This window comes from Pelecanus crispus, chromosome 14 (genome assembly GCF_030463565.1).
Source record: "Pelecanus crispus isolate bPelCri1 chromosome 14, bPelCri1.pri, whole genome shotgun sequence".
NCBI classification, from domain to species: domain Eukaryota; kingdom Metazoa; phylum Chordata; class Aves; order Pelecaniformes; family Pelecanidae; genus Pelecanus; species Pelecanus crispus.
The window spans coordinates 4,133,578-4,151,787 of NC_134656.1; the positions used below are offsets into that span (position 1 = coordinate 4,133,578).

The window sequence follows — 18,210 nt, forward strand, 5'->3', positions numbered from 1 at the left end:
CAAGCCGACCCCTGAGGGCTTCAGTTGAAATTACAGCTCGGGTTGTGCTGGAGGAAGGAGCCACGTCTCCCAGGCTCCCCCACACCAGCCCGCTCCCAGCTCCCCTCCCACCACAACACTGCACCTGGGAGATGTGTGTGAGCTGCATCTGCCCTCTCGGAACAGGCATGATGGAGAAATCGTTCTGGTGGTGCAGGCCAAAATTAAGTGGATGCAGTACTTTGGAATATAGGTCCTTCTGTATGGCCAATTTTCTCCTATTGAAGAGGAGCAGGAAGGAGCTGCACGGAAAAAATCTTTGTTGTTGCTTTTAATCTCTTCTCCATCAGTACAGCCCTGTGGGAATTCTGTCATGGAAACTAAATTAGCCTCTTTGCTTTGCCTGAATGTATTGGGCTGTTTTTCAGATCTCTGTCTTTTAATCTGTCCTCAGGAATGTGCTCCAGGTTACTACAGGGACACCAAGGGGCTCTTTCTGGGAAAATGCATCCCATGTCATTGCAACGGCCACTCGGATCAGTGCCTGCCGGGCTCTGGGATATGCCTTGTAAGTAAACAGTGAAGCATTGTGATATTTTGGAGTTATAAGGTCGGTAGCATGTGATTAAAAAGCTCTTCACATACTAACTGAGCTGGCAGGACTGTGCCTGAATTGGAGCATTAGCTGCATGTGCCATTTCAGGGGTGGTCCCGCTCAGGGTCAGCTTAGGGTGAAAGAAAGTTCTGGGAAAGAGGAAAGACTGAAGCGTCCAGATATCTGGTGGGGAATTCTTTGTGCAACCCACCATTTCTTGCTGATAGTGCTGAGCTCAAAGCCTGCCTTTTCTTTGCAGAACTGCCAGCACAACACAGAGGGAGACCACTGTGAGCGATGCAAGGATGGCTATGTGGGCAGCCACTCTGCCGAAGAGCCCCTGCAGTGTGTTGGATGTCCATGCCCTCTTTCAGTTGCCTCCAACAAGTAAGCACCCTTGGATGGGATTGTCTGTTTCGCCTCACTGTTTAACCACTGGGAGCCACGCTGTGCCACGTCAGGGCACTGGCTTGGCACTGGCGGGTGTCCCAATGCCAGCCTCATCCCTGGCCCCAGACCATGTCCATGGCCTCTTACCCAAGGCCCCAGAAGCCCACACCCAGTGATTGGCTTCCCTGGCACCATGTCGGGGGTAACTGCGCCTTCCTGTTCACCCCTTCTCATTTCAGTTTTGCCGTCGGTTGTGTCCACAAGGGCTCCAACACACAGTGCCTCTGCAAGCCCGGCTACGCTGGACCCAACTGTGAGCGGTAAGGGTGATGGCACCCATGTTTCTGAGGCCATGCACGCCCAAGCCCCATGCAGCCCCTGCCGTGGCAGAAGTAAAGTTGTCCTAGTGGAGACTGCAAAGGAAATGGTTGGCTCTACTCTCACTGTGCTTTGCTTTGGCAGGATTTCTTTCAGACCTTCTCAGCCTGCAAATGCCCTGTTGCTGTCTCCACTGCTGATAGATTGTGTTACCGTGGGTGTATTACTTAGCTGTGCTTTGCCTTGACTTGCAGTCTGGATCAAGGCACCTTTCTGGGGTATCGTGAGGCAAAACACAAAGTGCTTTGAGATCCCTGAGGGTTGCAGCAGTTATAAATGTTGGATGCTCACGCTGTTAATTGCACAACTCAAGCATGGTGCAGGCATGAGCTGTAGCGATCCCCTCCAGTGCCTGGCTGTGTTTTAACTTGCCATATTTCTCCAGGTGTGCCCCAGGATACTACGGCAATCCCTTGGTGATTGGCAGCTCGTGCCAGCCCTGCGACTGCAGCGGGAACACAGATCCCAACATGCTGTTCAGCAGCTGCGACTCCCTGACAGGGGCCTGCACGGGGTGCATGCACCACACAGCCGGCGCGCGGTGTGAGGTCTGCACCCCTGGCTACTACGGGGATGCGGTGGCAGCCAAGAACTGCACACGTGAGTGGGGCAGGCAGCAAGCACTGCGTGGGAGAAGATGGACAGACTGACCGCGGACGTGTTTAGCACTTTAACCAGACTTGTGCATTGCCCTGATGAGTCACGCGCACGGTTGCACACATTGCAGGCATCCTCCAAAGGCAATAATAAGAAAAAAAAAAAAAACTCCAAAAACCTGCCCTCCAGCATCACAACTCTGTAACCTCCAATCCACCCCCAAATGCAAGCCACCAAACCACACCCAGGCTGGAACGGTCTTGCCCCAAGCAGCTACTGCAGCAGCGGTGCTGGCACTCCCTTGGGAGTGTGGCTTTGCACAGCCCACTCCCAGCACTGCTCATCTCCCTCTGAGGAACAGCAGCCAAATTGCAGCTCACAAAAGGGGGTCTGCCTTGGGCAGGTGTCACGGGAATAAGTTGTCAGCAGGAGCAAACCTCTGTCTTTTTCCCTTATGTATCACAGTCAGAGCAGAAATAGGATGCCTTGACGGGAATAAGGTTTGTAAGTGGCTGAGCGGTCTCCTTGGCATATAACCGGGTGTATTTTTCCCTGGCAGAGTGCAGCTGTTCGCCTTGTGGGACAGAGTCGTGCCATCCACAAACCGGCCAGTGCTTCTGCAAGACTGGAGTGACAGGCCAGCACTGCGACCGTTGCGAGGTGAGGGCCGCCTGCATGCTGGGACCGTGCCTGTCCTTGGCATGGGGACGAGGGGCAGCCCCGGTGTGTCGTCCCCAGGCCTGTGAGCAGAGCGATGCTGGCCGTTGTGCTGGCAGCCAGGTGGTTAAGACTGGATTTGCGTGATCTGCCTATGCATGGTGAAAGCCTATTAAAGATCTGGCAGCAAGCGATGGAGGCAGCGTTCAGCTGCAGCTTGGGCAGCAATGTGGTACCCTTTGGGAAACTGCGATGAACCCCATTTCCCTGCATGCATCCAGTGTGCGCATTGCAGGGCAAGGGCAAGGTTTGCAGGGCAACGCTGTATTGTGTCTGGGCTCTTGCTGCCGCTCCACCTCTTTGCCATGTTGGTCTGAGTTTTGTGGTGGTCAAAACACTCCTAGAAAGCAAAACTGGGGCCCCGCATCACCTCAGCCTGCCCCAGGAGGGAGGCACGTGTGCCCTCTCGCTGAACAGGGCACCCGCTGCTCTACTTTTCCCCAGGAGGGGTACTATGGCTTTGAGGGATGCTCCGGCTGCCGGAGGTGTGACTGCGACATCGGCGCTGTGGGGAGCAGCTGCCACGCACAGACCGGCCAGTGCAGCTGCCTGCCCGGCGTCAGCGGCTCGCGCTGCCAGCAGTGCGCTCCGGGCTACTGGGGCTTCAGCGAGAGCGGCTGTACAAGTGAGTCCTGCTTTCCCGGGTGTTGGGTCCCACACGTGGGGGAGTGGGACAAGGCATTGGTGGCACGTGTGCTAATTGAATTGTTAAAGGTGGAAAACAGCTGACTGGTGTCTGAGTTCCTGTGCATGTTGCTAGGCTGCACAGGGAGACCCCCTGCAGTGGCATGTAGATAAGCAGGGATGCAATTGCACAGCTGAAATAAAACCACCCCTCCCCTCCTTCCGGGGTGGCAACAGCACAAAATGATGCTGCGGGCGTTTCCCTGTTATTAAACTTGGCAGAGTGTGAGTGCAGAGGGGGCTCCTGCGACCCGCGCACTGGGGAGTGCACCTGCTCCAACGGGCTGACAGGGAAGCAGTGCGACGTCTGCGTGCACGAGCACGAGATCCTTGTGGCGAACAGTCCAGACAGCATGAGGTGTGAAGGTCTGTATCCTGCGGTCCTGGGGAAAGAGGCGAGGGAAGCCCTGGGAAAGGACCCTGTGCTGACCGCTCCGTTCCCCTGGCAGTGTGCGACAGCTGTGTCCTGCTTCTGCTGGAGGATCTGCAGAGCATTGAGATGTCCTTCCCCTCCATTCGCAACCAGCTGGTCAACCTCAACGCCAGCTCCATCGCCTGGGCTCGCCTCCACGGTCTCAACGGCACTCTGGCGACTGTCGCTGTATGTGGAAGGTTTAACGTCACTTTCTGCCTATGTGTCCTGGCCTGTTGGCCTGATTTCGGCTCTTTCTTGCCAGAACCAGCTGCGTGAGTACCAGAGAGCCGTGAGCAAGGTCAGGCAAAGGGCTGATGAGCTGGAGGATGAGAACGTGGACCTCACGCAGGACCTGAATGCGCTGCAGCACAAAGTAGGGGATTTCTCCATCTTCCTTTGCCAGAGCGCAAGTCCCTCCTTTACCTAGAATGAGGGCTTTGAAGGCTGTGAGGAGCCTAGTTCAGGCGGGATGGGTCTCCTGCCCAGCCAGCACTAGGCTTGGGGGTCACGGTCTCTTTCTTAGATGCTTGAGCTAGATTACCTGCATTCCTCCCTTGGAGGGCTGTTAAACATCTTGAGATATTGATGGTTATTTCTTGATTTATTACTTGCTTTTGAGGTGGCTCCAAATTTAACCAGTAAAAATAAGTTCAATAAAATGTCATTTATAGAAGCAGCATATGAGGAAGGAACATAAACATCCAGGTCCATCCTGGGTGTATCCATGCTGTGGCAGGGAGAGCCTGAGCCCTGTCAGCAAATGAGTCAACCCTTTTTATTGTCATAGTCCTTGGAGGCCTCAGTACAGCAACACCTTTTGTGAGATGCAATCTATATACAGTCTAAAAAACACCATGTGTCTTCAGAGAACTTAGAAACAGAGCAAGATTTGATTTAATTTGATTTGATTTATAAACTGCCTGCTCCTAATCCAAGGGAGAGAGAAAAGTTTCTATTTCACAGAATCATAGAATCGTTTAGGTTGGAAAAGACCTTTAAGATCATCCAGTCCAACCATTAACCTAACATTACCAAGTCCACCACTAAAGCAATTAAGGGTAGAGTAAGAATTTCATGTTTCCTGGCTTGGTGATGCATGTCCCCGGGCAGCTGCATGGACAGACTGCCTCTGTGTATATGTACATCTACACACGTCTGCGCTCTGAACGGCCAAACTGCAGCCCTCCATCTCTTCTGGGATCCTGGTCAGGGCTTTTCCTGTGTTAAGAGCGTAGGACAGTGCTGTGGTCTTAGGACTGTTTCAGGATCCAGAGCCTGTTGCATTGGAGCTGCATTTATTGCTTGTGCTTCTCTGAAGGTGCTAAATAAGACCATCACTAAAGACATCATAGCTGAGCAGCACAGGGCAGGCTGTTGGAGGAGACATGGTTCAAGAACCTCAAAAGCTGCACATTCCCAAGCCTTAAGTGCCTTTTGGGAACATCCTTCCTGCTGACAGATCACATAAAACATAATCTCGTATTTCAGCTAAGCCAGTGTTTTTTGTTGTAGATGACAATGACTCACAGAGAAGCAAACCGGATTGAGCAGCACACAAGAGAGACTTACCAGAGGGGGGAGCAGCTCCTGCTAAATATCCAAAGCATTCAGAAAGGCATTGCAGGTAGGTAAACAAGGGTCTCTGCTTTGTGGGGTTTTCCTGCTGGGAATGCCACGCTCTTGCTTTCAAACAGCACTGAGTACCACATCACTTAGTGTGATGGAGCCATGGAGAAAAGAAGGGGAAGTACAAATGAAATGGAGATCCCTGCAGAATTCTGGCTGTTCGGGTAGACCGGGCTTATTGTGAGTCCAGCTGTTTGGCTAAACACAATCTTTGGAAAAAACACATTAAACTTGCACAAATGTTACTAAAATGGATAAAACCGGGGCAATCTGCATTACTGCTTCAGGAGAGATTTAGCAAAACAGGGAGTGACTGGATCTAGGAGAGGAGGTAAAGCCACGAAAAGATGCTTGGGATGTAGCATGCATTACTGTAACGGCCAAGGAGACAGAAATGGGGGGCAGTACCTCTGAGTGATCTTCAGCAATTCGGGTGCCTGAGTACTGCATGAAAGCTGGCTGCAGTTTGGTGAGAGTGATGTAAGAGAGGAAGGGTCTTGAGGGATTATGAAGGACCTGGGTTGGTCAATGCTAATGGGGGTCTGGATTTCTCCACAGACTTGGTGCGGCAGATGGCCAGGTTTGGGGCAGCAAACACCAGCACCACCTCCACTGAGGAGTTTCGGCAGAAGATGGCCGAGGTGGAAAGAATGCTGAGGGAGATGAAGGAGCGGAGTCTGGGCAGCCAGGAGGAGCTGGCAAGGCACGAGCACGAGGAGGCTCAGAAGTGTGAGTCTGGCTCAGCGGCATGGGACAGGGCTGCACAGATCCTCCTGGGTCTAGCCATTCCTTGAAGCCTGGCGCGGAGCCCATGTGAACGCTACACATCATGGTCACGTTTGGAGAACGCTGTTAATAAAACAGGCACCCCCAGCAAGCTTTACAATAGTTTTAGGGTCCCCTGTGACACTCCATTTATGGTTCTTTTTCCCTTAAGGTGAATTTTAGAGCAGATTGTACTAGCTGGGTAGTTCTGTTTGATGACCAAAAATGACAACCCTTAGAACCAGGAGTTACCATTATTATGTACGCATCACATGTGGATGCAAATGAGTCACCCCATGTTTATTCATATTCACTGTCCCAGGAAAGGGGTCCAGAGTAAGAACCAGCAGCCTACCACCCTCAGCAGCTCTGCCATCCTGAGGGCATCCCTTGCAGGAGCAAGGGCTTGGATTGTGCTCCACCCCAAAGCCCCACTATATAACCAGGCATGCTGACACTGTGGGGAGCAAGGGCTTGTGATTAACAGGCAGTGGCAAAACACAGTTCAGCAGCTGAAGGCTGGAATTACAAACAGGCCCTTTGTAGAAATAAGTAATTTTTCACAGTGGGAGTAATCAAGCACTGGAACAGGCCTCAGGTGGGGTTTCTCCATCATCTGAAGCCTTTCAGGCACAGCTGGGTGTCCTTCTGAAAGAGATCCCATCCCTCTGACAAGCACTGGGGGTTTGCAGACCATTTTGGATGAGATCTTGTGCTACCCAGGCTGAAACAGGGAGGGAGGAGGGAAGGTGGTCACTTCTAGCCTTCATACCTGCCGAGTGAGACCAGAACCAGCCTTTTCCACAGCCAAGCACAGAAAGAGCCCTTTAACACAGGAGGATGAATTAGCAACAGTTCTCATCTCCTCCATCCTCAGTGCTGCATCAGGTGAAGAGTGAGCTGCACACCCGCTGGGAGTCCAACCAGGACCTGCTGAGCAGCATCAGGGACCGGCTGGCGCAGCACAGCTCCCAGCTGATGGATCTCCGCGATGCCCTCAACGAGGCTGTGAACAAAACCAGGCAGACAGAGGACTTGAACAGCCTGAACCGCAACAACCTGGAGGAGAGTCAGGTAGACCTTCACCAGGTGGTCCCACACTGCCGTGCAGTGAGGGGGGGCCTACCCCAGCCCTGCCAGTGCCTAATCCTGTGTCTGTGTGTCTAGCAAAAGAGCCGTGAACTCCAAAAGCAGCATGCGCTGGTACAGCAGACCTTGAGGATGGCCAAGGACTTCCTGGCCCAGGTCTCTGACTTCCTACAGAAGATGGAGAGTGCAAAGGAGGTGAGTGATGGAGATAGTTTGGCATAGGCAGAGCACGAGGGGGTGGCAGCCCTCAGGAGTGACGTGTGTCCTTGCAGGCCTACGAGAAGCTGGCAGCCCTGCTGGATGGGGCGAAGCTGCCCCTGACTGAGCGGGTCAAGAAGTTCTCCCCAGCCAGCAGCAAGATTCCCATCGTGGAGCAGGCAGAGGAGCATGCCCGGCTCCTGGATGAGCTCGCAAGGAACCTGTCCAGGTGAGGCACTGGTCTTGACATTTGGTAGTCAGGCCATCTCCTACCAGAGTTGGGGATGGGAAACTGCAGCCCCACCATGGCAGGGGAGCAGGGGGGTGCCATCTCCAAAGCTTTACCTTGGAGAACACGTTGTGATGAGAAACCCAAAGGGGTTTGTCCATGGAGGCATGGGCAAGGCCCCAGCCTGAACCGTCTCCGTGGTCTTGATGGCTTCATCTTCCAACACAGCATTATCCAGGGCACAAACCAGGATGGCTTTATCCAGCGGGCAATCGATGCTTCTAATGCCTACGCCAGCATCATTGAAGCTGTGAAAAAAGCCGAACGAGCAGCCCACGATGCTGATGAGGCAGCCAGCAAGGCTTTGATGGTATGTGCTGTGGGGAGCCCTGTGAAGATGAGCAAAATCCAAGCTCCTTCAACAGTCCTCCAGCTTTTCACACCCACACGTAGGGCTCTGCTGCCCCTTCCCTCTGACACTTGAATACTTTGTTCTGTGCCAGAGAGCAAGAGCCTCTGCCACAGCTGGGGCCAGACTCTGGGGGTTTGGGTGTCCCCATCACACCTCAGCAGCACACCTCACTGCAGTTGTCTGAATGAACATTTTTGTGTGCAGTCAGGACCGGAGACTGGAATTCCTCTTCAGACTTGCAGGCAGTGCATGTTTGTTTTGCAGAGTGTCATATCAGAAAATCTTGGGGCCATCTCTAAAGAGCTGAAGAGGAACAGCAGCAACCTGGAGGAGGCTGTGAGGAGAGAGCAGAGAAAACTCGGGGGTGAGAGGGGCTCCTTGCAGGGTGTGATGTGCTTTGGGCTGGACTGAGATCCAACACATAGCGTATGCATTTCTTTAATTGCAGCTATTAAAGGCACTCTGCAGACAGCAAAGGACAAGCTGGCTGACCTCCGTGTGAAGAAGGAGCAGCTCCTGAGCCAGCTCCAGTCTGTGCAGGACATGCTGGGCAGGGACCAAGGTTTGTCCTGGGATAGCTAGACTGGTTCTCTCTGCTCCCTTCCTCATGCCCAGGCTGTGACCCAAGGGTGCTTCCTCCCCACTCCTGGCCATTCCAGAGATTTTTCTCCATTCTTTCCAGAGGACACAAAAGAGATGATCCAGAATGCCAAAGAGGCAGCTGCCGAGGCCAACGAAACAGCTGCGAGAGTGGAAGATACCCTGAGCACCATGAAGAAGAATTTGGATGAGTGGAAAGACCAGTATGGAGACCTTCGAAATGAAGACCTGAACCAAGCAGTCCAGGATGCCAGGAAATCTGGTGAGTGCTGAGCCAGCTGGGATGCTAGGGCTGAGTATGGCATGAGCCAGTGCATGGACAGATGTCCCCAGTGAGCTCTGTGCTTTTGGAGGCTGTGTTTTACAGCTCCTGGTCAAGAGCAGAGGGAGGTAGCAGCCAATACTGGGTCCTTTAAGTCCTGTCCCTTTATTTTTTTTCTCTCCCTGCAGCAGCTATATCACCTATACCTTTACTGCAGGAGATTGCATGCACTAGAGCATTTTCACAACCCCCCATCAAGGCTGCTGGATTTAGGGGATCATTCTGACTCCACTCCCAGCTGCCGCTGCTTTGACTTGCATGTCTCAAAACTGCTTGAGCTTTATACCTCCCTTCCTCACTAACCTTTAAATCCCTGGCTCCTCTCCAACCCCAGTGTCCAGCCTGGAAAGCACCATCCCGCTGCTGCTGGGGAAGCTGAGCAGCCTGGAGAACAGGAGGAACAAGAACGCCACTGTGTCGGAGAACATCATGCGGATCCGGCAGCTCATCATGCAGGCGAGGAATGCCGCCAGCAAGGTAGGTTCATGGGAGGGTGAGGACTGTGCATGGGGTGCCGGCGGCTTGGGGTGAATGAGGGCTTACCTGAGGGTACTATGCAGATAGGAGGGGTATCTAGAAGAGCTCTGGGGCCACCAGGCAGGGTGTCTTTCTCATGGGAAGACTCCAGAAAATGCTTTGACTTGGTAGAGCTGGCAGTAACAAGAGAGGCAGCAGCAGTAGTTTCAGTGCCGTGGGTTTGGATTTCTCTCCCTCCAGGTGAAAGTTCCCATGAAGTTCAATGGCAGCTCAGGTGTGCAGGTCCGGATGCCCAGCAACCTGCAGGATTTGGCAGCCTATACATCCCTCAAATTCTACATCCAAAACCCTGAGCCCAGGAGCCGGCAGCGACGGCAGGATGGGACAGAGGAGGGGCGGTTCGTGTTGTACCTGGGCAGCCGGGAGGTGAGACGGAGCTGTGCGGCCAGGAGGAGGGCAGCAGGAGCCCGCGTTGGTAGCATCAGTGGGGGATCATGCCTGGACATCAGCCCCTCTCCCCTCGCCTGCTCCCTGAGTGTCCTTGTGGGGAACACGAGCAGGCCCTGGGTGCAGCCATCAGCCTGGCTGGGAGTGGATGGGGAGAGCACTGCGAATGGGCGTGCTTGGCCAGTGCAGCCCTGGGAGCATCAGGGATAGCATCACCCAGTGCTCCTGCCTGTCCCGAATGCCAATGCGTGGCCCTGTCTCTCCCTGCATTCAGGCTGCTGGAGACTACCTGGGCGTCGTGCTCAAGGACCACAAAGTGCAGTGGGTCTACAAACTGGGTGATGAGGAACCGGCCTCCCTAACTGTTGATGAGGATATTGGAGAGCAGTTTGCCACCATCAGCATCAACAGGTAGGAGACTGATGGGACACATCCCAAGGAAGTTCAGCGGGATACTGTCCCTGCAGTGGATGTGGGTGGTGCTATGCCCAAGCCCAGACAGGCCCTGAGCTTGCAGAGGTGATGCGGACTCTATCATCCATCCAGTCATCCCTAAATCATAGAATCATAGAATCGTTTAGGTTGGAAAAGCCCTCTAAGATCATCCAGTCCAGCCATTAACCTAACACTACCAAGTCCACCACTAAACCAATTAAGGGGAGAGTAGCAATTTCATGTTTTCTGGCTTGGTGGCTGGATTATTTATAATGAAAGTAAAAACTAGGAATCATTAAGATTGGAAAGGACCTCTAAGATCATCAGTCCAATCATCAACCCAACACCACCATCCCCACTAAACCATGTCCCACAGTGCCACATCTACCCGTTTTTTGAACGCTTCCAGGGATGGGGACTCCACCACCTCTCTGGGCAGCCTGTTCCAATGCTTGACTACCCTTTCCCTGAAGAATTTTTTCCTAATATCCAATCTAAATCTCCCCTGGTGCAGCTTGAGCCCATGATGAACACTGAGATACCTCAAAAAAGCTAGCAGGGAGATGGTGTCTTACCAGGTCATGGAGGGTCTGGGTCCTGCAGGAGAGGAAAGATGAAGCTCATCATTGGAGGGTCCATTCAGCCTTGTGGCAGCGCTGATAACATAAGAGCTGACCCTTTTCAGCGCATTGCTGCTGTGGGGCTCCCCAGTGGGAGGTGCACCCCTTTTTGGTAGGGGTGCGCAGGGAGGCCCTTTGCTCAGGGAGGGCAGGGTTTGCTCCTCTTTGGGGGTCTCCCCTTGTCTTGACCATCCCTCCCTGTTGCAGGATCCTGCAGTACGGGCACATGTCAGTGATCGTGGAGAGGCAGACGGTGCACGAGACCAAGGGAGACGGTGTGGCCAAGGGGGAGCAGGGGCTGCTCAACCTTGACCCGCGCAACGTGGTCTTCTACGTGGGTGGCTACCCTTCTAGCTTCACGGTGAGACAGGCAGCAGGGAGGGAGGCTCGGTGTTCTAGGAGGTATCGGTGATACCTGCGGAGCTTCTTTGGGGGTGGGGGGAAACCCTTGATTTCCTGGGAAAACCAGGATCAAATTTGCCCTAACTGTCCGGTTTCATTCCCAGCCTCCTCCCACTTTGCGCTATCCCAACTACCGCGGGTGCCTGGAGCTGGACACACTGAACGAGGAGGTGGTGAGCCTGTACAACTTCCAGCGCACCTTCCAGGTGGATACCACTGCTGAGAAGCCCTGTGCAAGGTAGGGCACCATGCCCAGGCTGGGGGCAGCTCTGGTCCATGGCGCTTACCCTGACCCTTGGCTGCCCCAGAGTGTGGCAGCTGGCTTTGGAGTGATGCCTTGGGCCTCTTCTTCTGTGGCTCAGGTCCAAGTCCACAGGAGACCCCTGGTTGACTGACGGCTCCTATTTTGATGGCACCGGTTATGCGGAGATCAAGTTTGAGAGCCAGTTTGGCACAACCAAGCGCTTCGAGCAGGAGATCCGGGTGGTCTCCTATAACGGCATCCTCTTCTTCCTGGAGAATCAGGCAGGTGCTTGCTCCCCTGGGGAGCCTTCACCCCTCAGCCAGTGGGCTAGGACAATCCCAGCCCCACTTGCAGGCATTCCCAGTTCAGGGCACCTGGGAGAAGAGGGCTTTGGAGATGGCAGTGCTACTTGGAGCAGTATTTCTGCGCTATTGTTAAAAGCCACAAGAGGGCTGGACCCAGACCTCACAGCAGAGGCAATTGCTTGTCTGGTGCTGGAGGGGGCTCCCTGAACTCCAAGAGCACCCACGCACAGACCCTCCGAGCTGGGCCAGGGTTCACTGGAGCAGGCAGTGCTGCAAGGAGCATTTCCAGCCTGCATGCCATCCCCATGCCCCAGAACAGGGCTGTTTGCAGATAAATCCCCAATAACTGTCACAGTGATGCGTTATGGCACCGGCAGTGGGACCTGCTCCCACTGGTGCTAAAGGGCAGGTTGGGGGAGAGTCCCGGCAGCACACTGGGCACCAGGACGTGGGGCTGAGTGTCCGTCCTGCCTCCTCCAGGGTCAGTTCCTGTGTCTGGCCATCCGGGACGGGAAGCTGGTGCTTTACTATGACTTCAGCACAGGCCTGGAGATGGCAAAACCCAGCAGCAACTCTTCCTCCCTCACCATCAGCAGTACCACAAACAAAGCGGTAAGGGGGAACAGCCACCTGCCTGGCTCACTTGGTGGGCTTCTCATCCAGAGGGCATGGGGGACACCCAGACCCTTGGTTTTGGCAGGGGTGAGCTGCAAGAAGTTCTTTGACTAGAGCCATGAACCGGACACCTCAGGCTGGCCTCTGTGATGGACCTAATTGCCCCAGGCTGGCAGATCATTTTTCTCCTCTTGTCTCCAGATCCAGATTTTCCTCCTCAAAATGAATAACAAGAAGCGCATCCTGGTACGGCTGGAGCGCCTCACCATCTTCATGGTGGAGCAGGAGAACACCCTGGAGAACGCTGTCTCCTACTACCTGGGTGGTGTGCCCCCAGCTGTGCTGCCCCCCAGGTGGGTCCAGCCCACAGTGGGGTGGGACAGTCTGGTTCTTCCCCTCCAGTGTCCCTGGTGGTGGTCCTGGCCCTTTCTCAGCCACATCCAGGGCTGCTGGGGCCCTGCTGAAGCTCTGGGGAGAGATTTCCTCTTCCTGCCCATCACTGTGAACTGTTGAGGGTGGGACATCTCCATCTCTGGTGAGGGATGAGGTGCTGGTGGGTGTCACCGAGTCCTCCTTTGCTGTGCTGGGTGCTTTGCAGCAGCCTTGTGCCTGAAGCACTGGAGATACCTGTGGCCATCGTGGGTCCTTCCCGGGCACTCCATTTGAAGGGCTGCAGGGCCAGATCCTGCCCAGGGCTGGATCCTGCCCGGGGCTGTCCTCATAACACTGCTTGCTTCTCCTGCAGCTTGAAAGCGCTCTTCCCCACGGGTGGGCCCATCCGGGGCTGCATGAAGGGCTTGAAGGCTCTTGGCAAATACGTTGACCTGAAGCGCATGAGCACCGTCGGCGTGAGCTACGGCTGCACCTCGGATCTCCTGGTAAGCACAAAGCCCTGGCAGCCTGGCCAGCGTGCTGGAGAAAGGGTCTGTTGGGGAAAGGGAGCACAGGACCCCCCAGGATCTCCCCTCATTCACACAGAAACAAGCATAAAACCCCCAGGTCCTCAGTGCAGGGGGGTTGTGGCAAGGTGCTCCACGTGGGTGGCCATAGCACCAGCCAGACCAAGCAAGGATCTGAGTCACCCTCCCAGCACCCCTGCGATGCCAGGGCTGGGCTCTCACCTCACCTCCATGGTGTCCCTTGCAGGTGGCTCGGTCAGTCAGCATCCACGGCCACGGCTACCTGACCCTGGCCCTGAAGGATGTGCCAGGGCTACGGGACTTCTACAGCGGCTTCAGCTTCCGGACGAGCCAGCAGGAGGGGCTGCTCTACCACCACACCACCCAGGTGAGCGCCTGCAGCCCCCCGGCTATCCCAGCAGCAGGGCAGAAACATCTCCTCCTGCTCTGGGGATGGTCCTGCTCCCCCTTGAGAAAGGGAGGGATTTTGATGGGGCCAGGGGGTGAATCCACAGTGAAATCTGCACCCTGAGCTCCTGGAGGGTGGTAGGGAAATGGGCCCTTCTTTGGGGTTCAGCTGCTGAGCAGCAATGGGGCGATGCTTTCCGCAGGAGGGGACGTGCCAGGTGTCCCTCCAGAGTGGCCAGCTGACCTTGAACCTGCTGGAAACCAAAGTCACCACTGAAAATGCCTATGCAGATGACAGGGCCCACTACGTGGCCTTCTACAGCGATGCCCGTGGGTACGTGTCCTGGCGGTGTGTGGGAGGTGGCGGGCTGATGGCCACAGGGACCCCCTCAGCTCACGCTGCTCATCCCCCGCAGGGTCCGGCTGTACGTGGATGATGAGCTGCAAGACACTGCAGCGGGCACTGGGTCCAGCCGGCGTCAGCGACGGCAGGATGGGCGGCCACTCTTCCAGCTTGGGGGTTCACCAGAGCCGGGTGCCCTCAGCAACCTCACTGGCTGCATCGGGAATGTCTTCGTGAAGCGGTGAGCATTGCCATGCTACTTCCCAGAGAGCAGGGCTCAGCCCCTTCCTGCCTCCTGGCTGGCCTGGTGACAGGGAACCCTTCTCCTCATGCATAGGGTGTCAGAGCCACAGCTGGTGGTGGACCTGCAGCAGAACGTGGAGAGCATCAACGTCACCATGAGCTGTCCTTGGGGCGAGCAGCCACAGCAGCTCAGAATCACTCCGAAGAAGGACAGGCGGAAACCCAAGGTACCAGCTGCTGCTGAAACTCCCCACAACCTCCTCCCCATCCTCCTCAGATGCCACCGTTGCCCCCTTGCTGAGCACCTCTGACCTGTGACGGGATGCTCCCCTCACTCCATTCCTTGGTGCGTCTTGCGTAGGTGCCGGGCAAGCCTGCCTCAAAGGACCGCCGCCACGATCGGAATGGGCTCTGCCGGCTGCACCCACAGCCCCACGCAGCCGCGGGCACCTTTCGCTTTGGTGGTGCCCCAAGCAGTCGCTGGGAGTTCGAGGAGATCCCAGCCTCCTTTGGCTGGAGGTGAGGCTCACCCCACACCCACCCCACACAAGCTCAGCCCTGGGGACCACCGCTTGGAGCGCAGGGTGCTCCCATCACCCCCCTGTCCCTGCAGGTCCTATTTCTCCCTGGAGGTGAAGCTGAACTCCTCCAGCGGGCTGCTCTTCTATGTGGCGGGCAAGCAGGGCACCTTCATGGCTCTCTTCATCGCCAACGGGCGCTTTGTCTTCCTGGTGGACATCGGCAAGCGCCGGCTGCGCATCCGCAGCAAAGACAAGTACCATGACGGGCAGTGGCACACGGTGAGCGGAGGGTGGGGGCTCAGCAGGACCTCCTTGAGCCGCGTTGCTCCCGTGAGGCCCCCATCACCGGGCGGCCGTGCAGGGGTTGACTCGCTGCAGCCCTGGTCTGGGCATCGCTTGCTGATCGCACACGGGCCACCTGCGGTCCCACGGGAGCAAAGGGGACAAGGGGACAGCAAAAACACAGCCAGGGCTGGCTGAACCTCCGAGCTGAGGTCTCCCTTCCCTGGGTGCAGCCCTGGGGCTCCTCCCAACCCAGGAAGCCCCCAGCCCCAGCGCTGACCTTTGGTCCTTGCAGGTTTTCTTCAGCAGAGACCAGGGCCGAGCCCAGCTGGTCATTGACGGGCTGCGAGCCCAGGATGCTGCAGTGGCCACGGTGGGGCTCTTTGTGGCCCGGACCCCCTTGTATGTGGGGGGCATCCCAGCTGGAAAAGCCAAGGCTCACATACCGGTAAGGGCTTGGTGGTCCCATGGCATCACCCTGTCTCGGCCAGTTCCCAGTCCCGTGGCATTGCCCCGTGCCTGCCTGGTTTTGGCCCTGCCGCCCTCACTGTAGTGGCCGCTCTCCACAGGTTGCGTCGGCCTCCAGCTTCGATGGCTGCCTGAGGAACCCACAGCTGGACGGGAGGCCCCTGGCTCCCCCCTCACGCACCTTCGGGGTGACACCGTGCTACGAGGGCGCGCTGGAGAGCGGGGTTTTCTTCGCTGCGGATGGCGGGTCCGTCGTCCTAGGTACCCCACAGCAGCCTGGACTGGCTCCCACGGCCCTGGGACTGGGAGGGACGCGTCTCAGGGGAGGTCCCTTGTCCCCCTCCTCACCAGTAGCGTTTCTCTTCCAGCTGATGCAGTGGCAACCGAGCAGGACTTGGAGGTGACACTGGAGCTCCGTCCCCGCAGTGCCTCTGGCCTCATCTTCCACATCAGCACGAGGAGCAGCCACCATCTCCTGCTGTACATGGAGGAGACAAAGGTAGTGGGAGCGTGGCTTCCCCACAGGTTTTCAGAAGCAGCGGCCATCTCCTGCCCATCACGCTCAGCTCACTGGGCTCTAACGCGTTTGTCTCACACACCAGGTCACTGTGAGAGCGAACGCTGGGGCTGACGAGTTCTCCACATCGGTGACATGCCCATCTCTCTGCGACGGGCAGTGGCACACCATCACAGGTGAGGTGACAGCCAGCACTTGGCTCTGGGACGCTGCTCTGCTCCTGCTGCTGAGCCCACATCTCCTGGGGGGGGAGCCTGGGGCCCTTCCTTGGGTATTTAAATCCCAGCTCCCACCTGTATGCACTTAACTTGGGAGATTGTAGCTGCTATTAAGTCATTTCCTAATTAAGAGTCCTTGCTGATCCTGTTCCTGCTGTCAGATCTGGGGGGCAGGACAGACGGGGTGTTTCCCTGGGTCACGGAGCAGCTGGCGAGGCCGGGGGTGCCCCACGGTCCTGCTGGGCCAGTCCTGAGTCCTGGCCTCGGCTCCAGCCAGGGCTGTCCCAAAAGCGAAAGCCCGACTTGCGCAGATTGTGTCCAAAGGGCTCAAAGCCCACAGCTGGGACGAGGGGTTTGCAGGATTCACACTTGTACGGGCAAAACTTGGCCTTTAACGTATTTGCCATTGAGCAAGTGCTGTGGTTTTGCATCAAGCCCTGTCTGGGGTGGGAGTCACAGCCACAGCCCCCGTCTCAGCGCAGCTCTGTTTTAAGCCTTCATCTTGCTCGACCCAGCACTGGGTAGGAGCCGTCATGGGCTCCTGGCACATTTTCAGCTTCAGGACCTCTCCCCGTCCGTAGCTGGAGCCAGTCTGAGCTGATCCCCTTAACGCCTGGCGTGTGCTGTCCCACCCCGCTGGGGGAGCGCAGCCCTCCTCACTAGGCCAAGACACGGTGCTTTGTGGGTGGCTGCTGTGGCCGAAGGACAGATTTTGGGGGAGGCTCTCCAAACTCTGGGCATTTCCCCCGAGCCAGGCCAGGCCCTCTGACGCTCCCAGTTTTGCTCTGCGCCAGCACTGGTCTGTGCTGGAGGGCAGAGGTGGCCTTGCTCTCCAGCTGAGGAAGCAGCACTGACTCTTGTTTTCTTTTGAAGTCGCCAAATGGAAAACCACAATTCGGGTGGCTGTGGACACAGAAGGCAGCTACACAGCGGGACCCAGCCAGGCTCCTGCACCCAGCGCAAGGGCGACCTTCTACGTGGGAGGGCTGCCGGGTGAGTTGGGAAAGGCATGCTCCGGAACGAAATCCCCCACCGTCAAGAGCGATACTGTTCCAGGTGCGAGGTAGAGGGACTTAATCCCCTGCCCTCTTGTTATAACGCCAGGCTAATGCTTGCCTTTACTTGTTCCTTGTGCAGAGACGGACAAGGCCAGCACAGCATCACCGTTACCTCCCCTCCCGCATTACGTGGGCTGTATAAGGAACCTGGTGATTAACCAGAGCCACGTGGACCTGCCACGAGCCGGGACTGTCAGGGGCTCCGTTGGCCTTAAGGGTTGCCCCGTGCTGTAAGTAAGTCTAGCTCCGTGTACAGCCTGACCGACAAATGCGCTGCTCCCTGGGCCCCAGGCGTCACCTACTCGCTAGCATTAACCGTGGTCAAACACACTTGATCTGCAGCGACTGCGGGCGCAAGTCTGGGGCCAAAAACCAGAGGAGGGGCCACGAATCCATGGGGCAGGAGGCAGGGGAGGAAGTAGGGGAGAAGGGGGCACTTTTGGGACATCTTTCACAAATATAACCAAAAAAGTTGGAGCGGGATGTGGAGCCAGGTCTGAGGCCTTCCCCGGTGGTCAAGCATCTGCAACAGGATTCATGGTGCCAGGTGGCTCGTGGTAGGAGCGACTGTCCTCTACAGAGCGTGAGCTGACGCGCACAGCAGCTGTGCATCGTTGTCCTAAATTCTCTTCCCTTTACCCCACACTTACAACGCACATAGATTTAGTTCACGGAACACTTGAGGCTATTAATAACAGTCAGACTGCCTTCT

The 18,210-nt window shown here is 56.2% G+C and overlaps 1 protein-coding gene across 1 annotated transcript in view; it reads left to right on the forward strand.

The window, feature by feature from the left end:
• The window catches only part of LAMA5 (laminin subunit alpha 5), a 96,254-nt gene extending 78,522 nt beyond the window's left edge, over nucleotides 1-17,732 (forward strand). The window contains exons 42-80 of the mRNA XM_075720901.1: nucleotides 434-547; nucleotides 834-961; nucleotides 1,204-1,284; nucleotides 1,728-1,942; nucleotides 2,499-2,599; nucleotides 3,101-3,281; nucleotides 3,563-3,706; nucleotides 3,790-3,941; nucleotides 4,018-4,128; nucleotides 5,268-5,379; nucleotides 5,940-6,110; nucleotides 7,024-7,220; nucleotides 7,314-7,430; nucleotides 7,508-7,662; nucleotides 7,891-8,032; nucleotides 8,339-8,438; nucleotides 8,523-8,636; nucleotides 8,757-8,936; nucleotides 9,331-9,473; nucleotides 9,714-9,899; nucleotides 10,195-10,331; nucleotides 11,183-11,336; nucleotides 11,482-11,615; nucleotides 11,740-11,902; nucleotides 12,407-12,538; nucleotides 12,743-12,894; nucleotides 13,287-13,419; nucleotides 13,688-13,828; nucleotides 14,052-14,182; nucleotides 14,265-14,432; nucleotides 14,529-14,661; nucleotides 14,796-14,953; nucleotides 15,048-15,234; nucleotides 15,533-15,685; nucleotides 15,807-15,966; nucleotides 16,074-16,204; nucleotides 16,308-16,398; nucleotides 17,314-17,433; nucleotides 17,578-17,732. Coding sequence (XP_075577016.1) covers nucleotides 434-547; nucleotides 834-961; nucleotides 1,204-1,284; nucleotides 1,728-1,942; nucleotides 2,499-2,599; nucleotides 3,101-3,281; nucleotides 3,563-3,706; nucleotides 3,790-3,941; nucleotides 4,018-4,128; nucleotides 5,268-5,379; nucleotides 5,940-6,110; nucleotides 7,024-7,220; nucleotides 7,314-7,430; nucleotides 7,508-7,662; nucleotides 7,891-8,032; nucleotides 8,339-8,438; nucleotides 8,523-8,636; nucleotides 8,757-8,936; nucleotides 9,331-9,473; nucleotides 9,714-9,899; nucleotides 10,195-10,331; nucleotides 11,183-11,336; nucleotides 11,482-11,615; nucleotides 11,740-11,902; nucleotides 12,407-12,538; nucleotides 12,743-12,894; nucleotides 13,287-13,419; nucleotides 13,688-13,828; nucleotides 14,052-14,182; nucleotides 14,265-14,432; nucleotides 14,529-14,661; nucleotides 14,796-14,953; nucleotides 15,048-15,234; nucleotides 15,533-15,685; nucleotides 15,807-15,966; nucleotides 16,074-16,204; nucleotides 16,308-16,398; nucleotides 17,314-17,433; nucleotides 17,578-17,732 — 5,577 coding nt within the window. The remainder of the gene's footprint in view (nucleotides 1-433; nucleotides 548-833; nucleotides 962-1,203; nucleotides 1,285-1,727; nucleotides 1,943-2,498; nucleotides 2,600-3,100; nucleotides 3,282-3,562; nucleotides 3,707-3,789; nucleotides 3,942-4,017; nucleotides 4,129-5,267; nucleotides 5,380-5,939; nucleotides 6,111-7,023; nucleotides 7,221-7,313; nucleotides 7,431-7,507; nucleotides 7,663-7,890; nucleotides 8,033-8,338; nucleotides 8,439-8,522; nucleotides 8,637-8,756; nucleotides 8,937-9,330; nucleotides 9,474-9,713; nucleotides 9,900-10,194; nucleotides 10,332-11,182; nucleotides 11,337-11,481; nucleotides 11,616-11,739; nucleotides 11,903-12,406; nucleotides 12,539-12,742; nucleotides 12,895-13,286; nucleotides 13,420-13,687; nucleotides 13,829-14,051; nucleotides 14,183-14,264; nucleotides 14,433-14,528; nucleotides 14,662-14,795; nucleotides 14,954-15,047; nucleotides 15,235-15,532; nucleotides 15,686-15,806; nucleotides 15,967-16,073; nucleotides 16,205-16,307; nucleotides 16,399-17,313; nucleotides 17,434-17,577) is intronic.
• The last annotated feature ends 478 nt before the right edge of the window (nucleotides 17,733-18,210 follow it).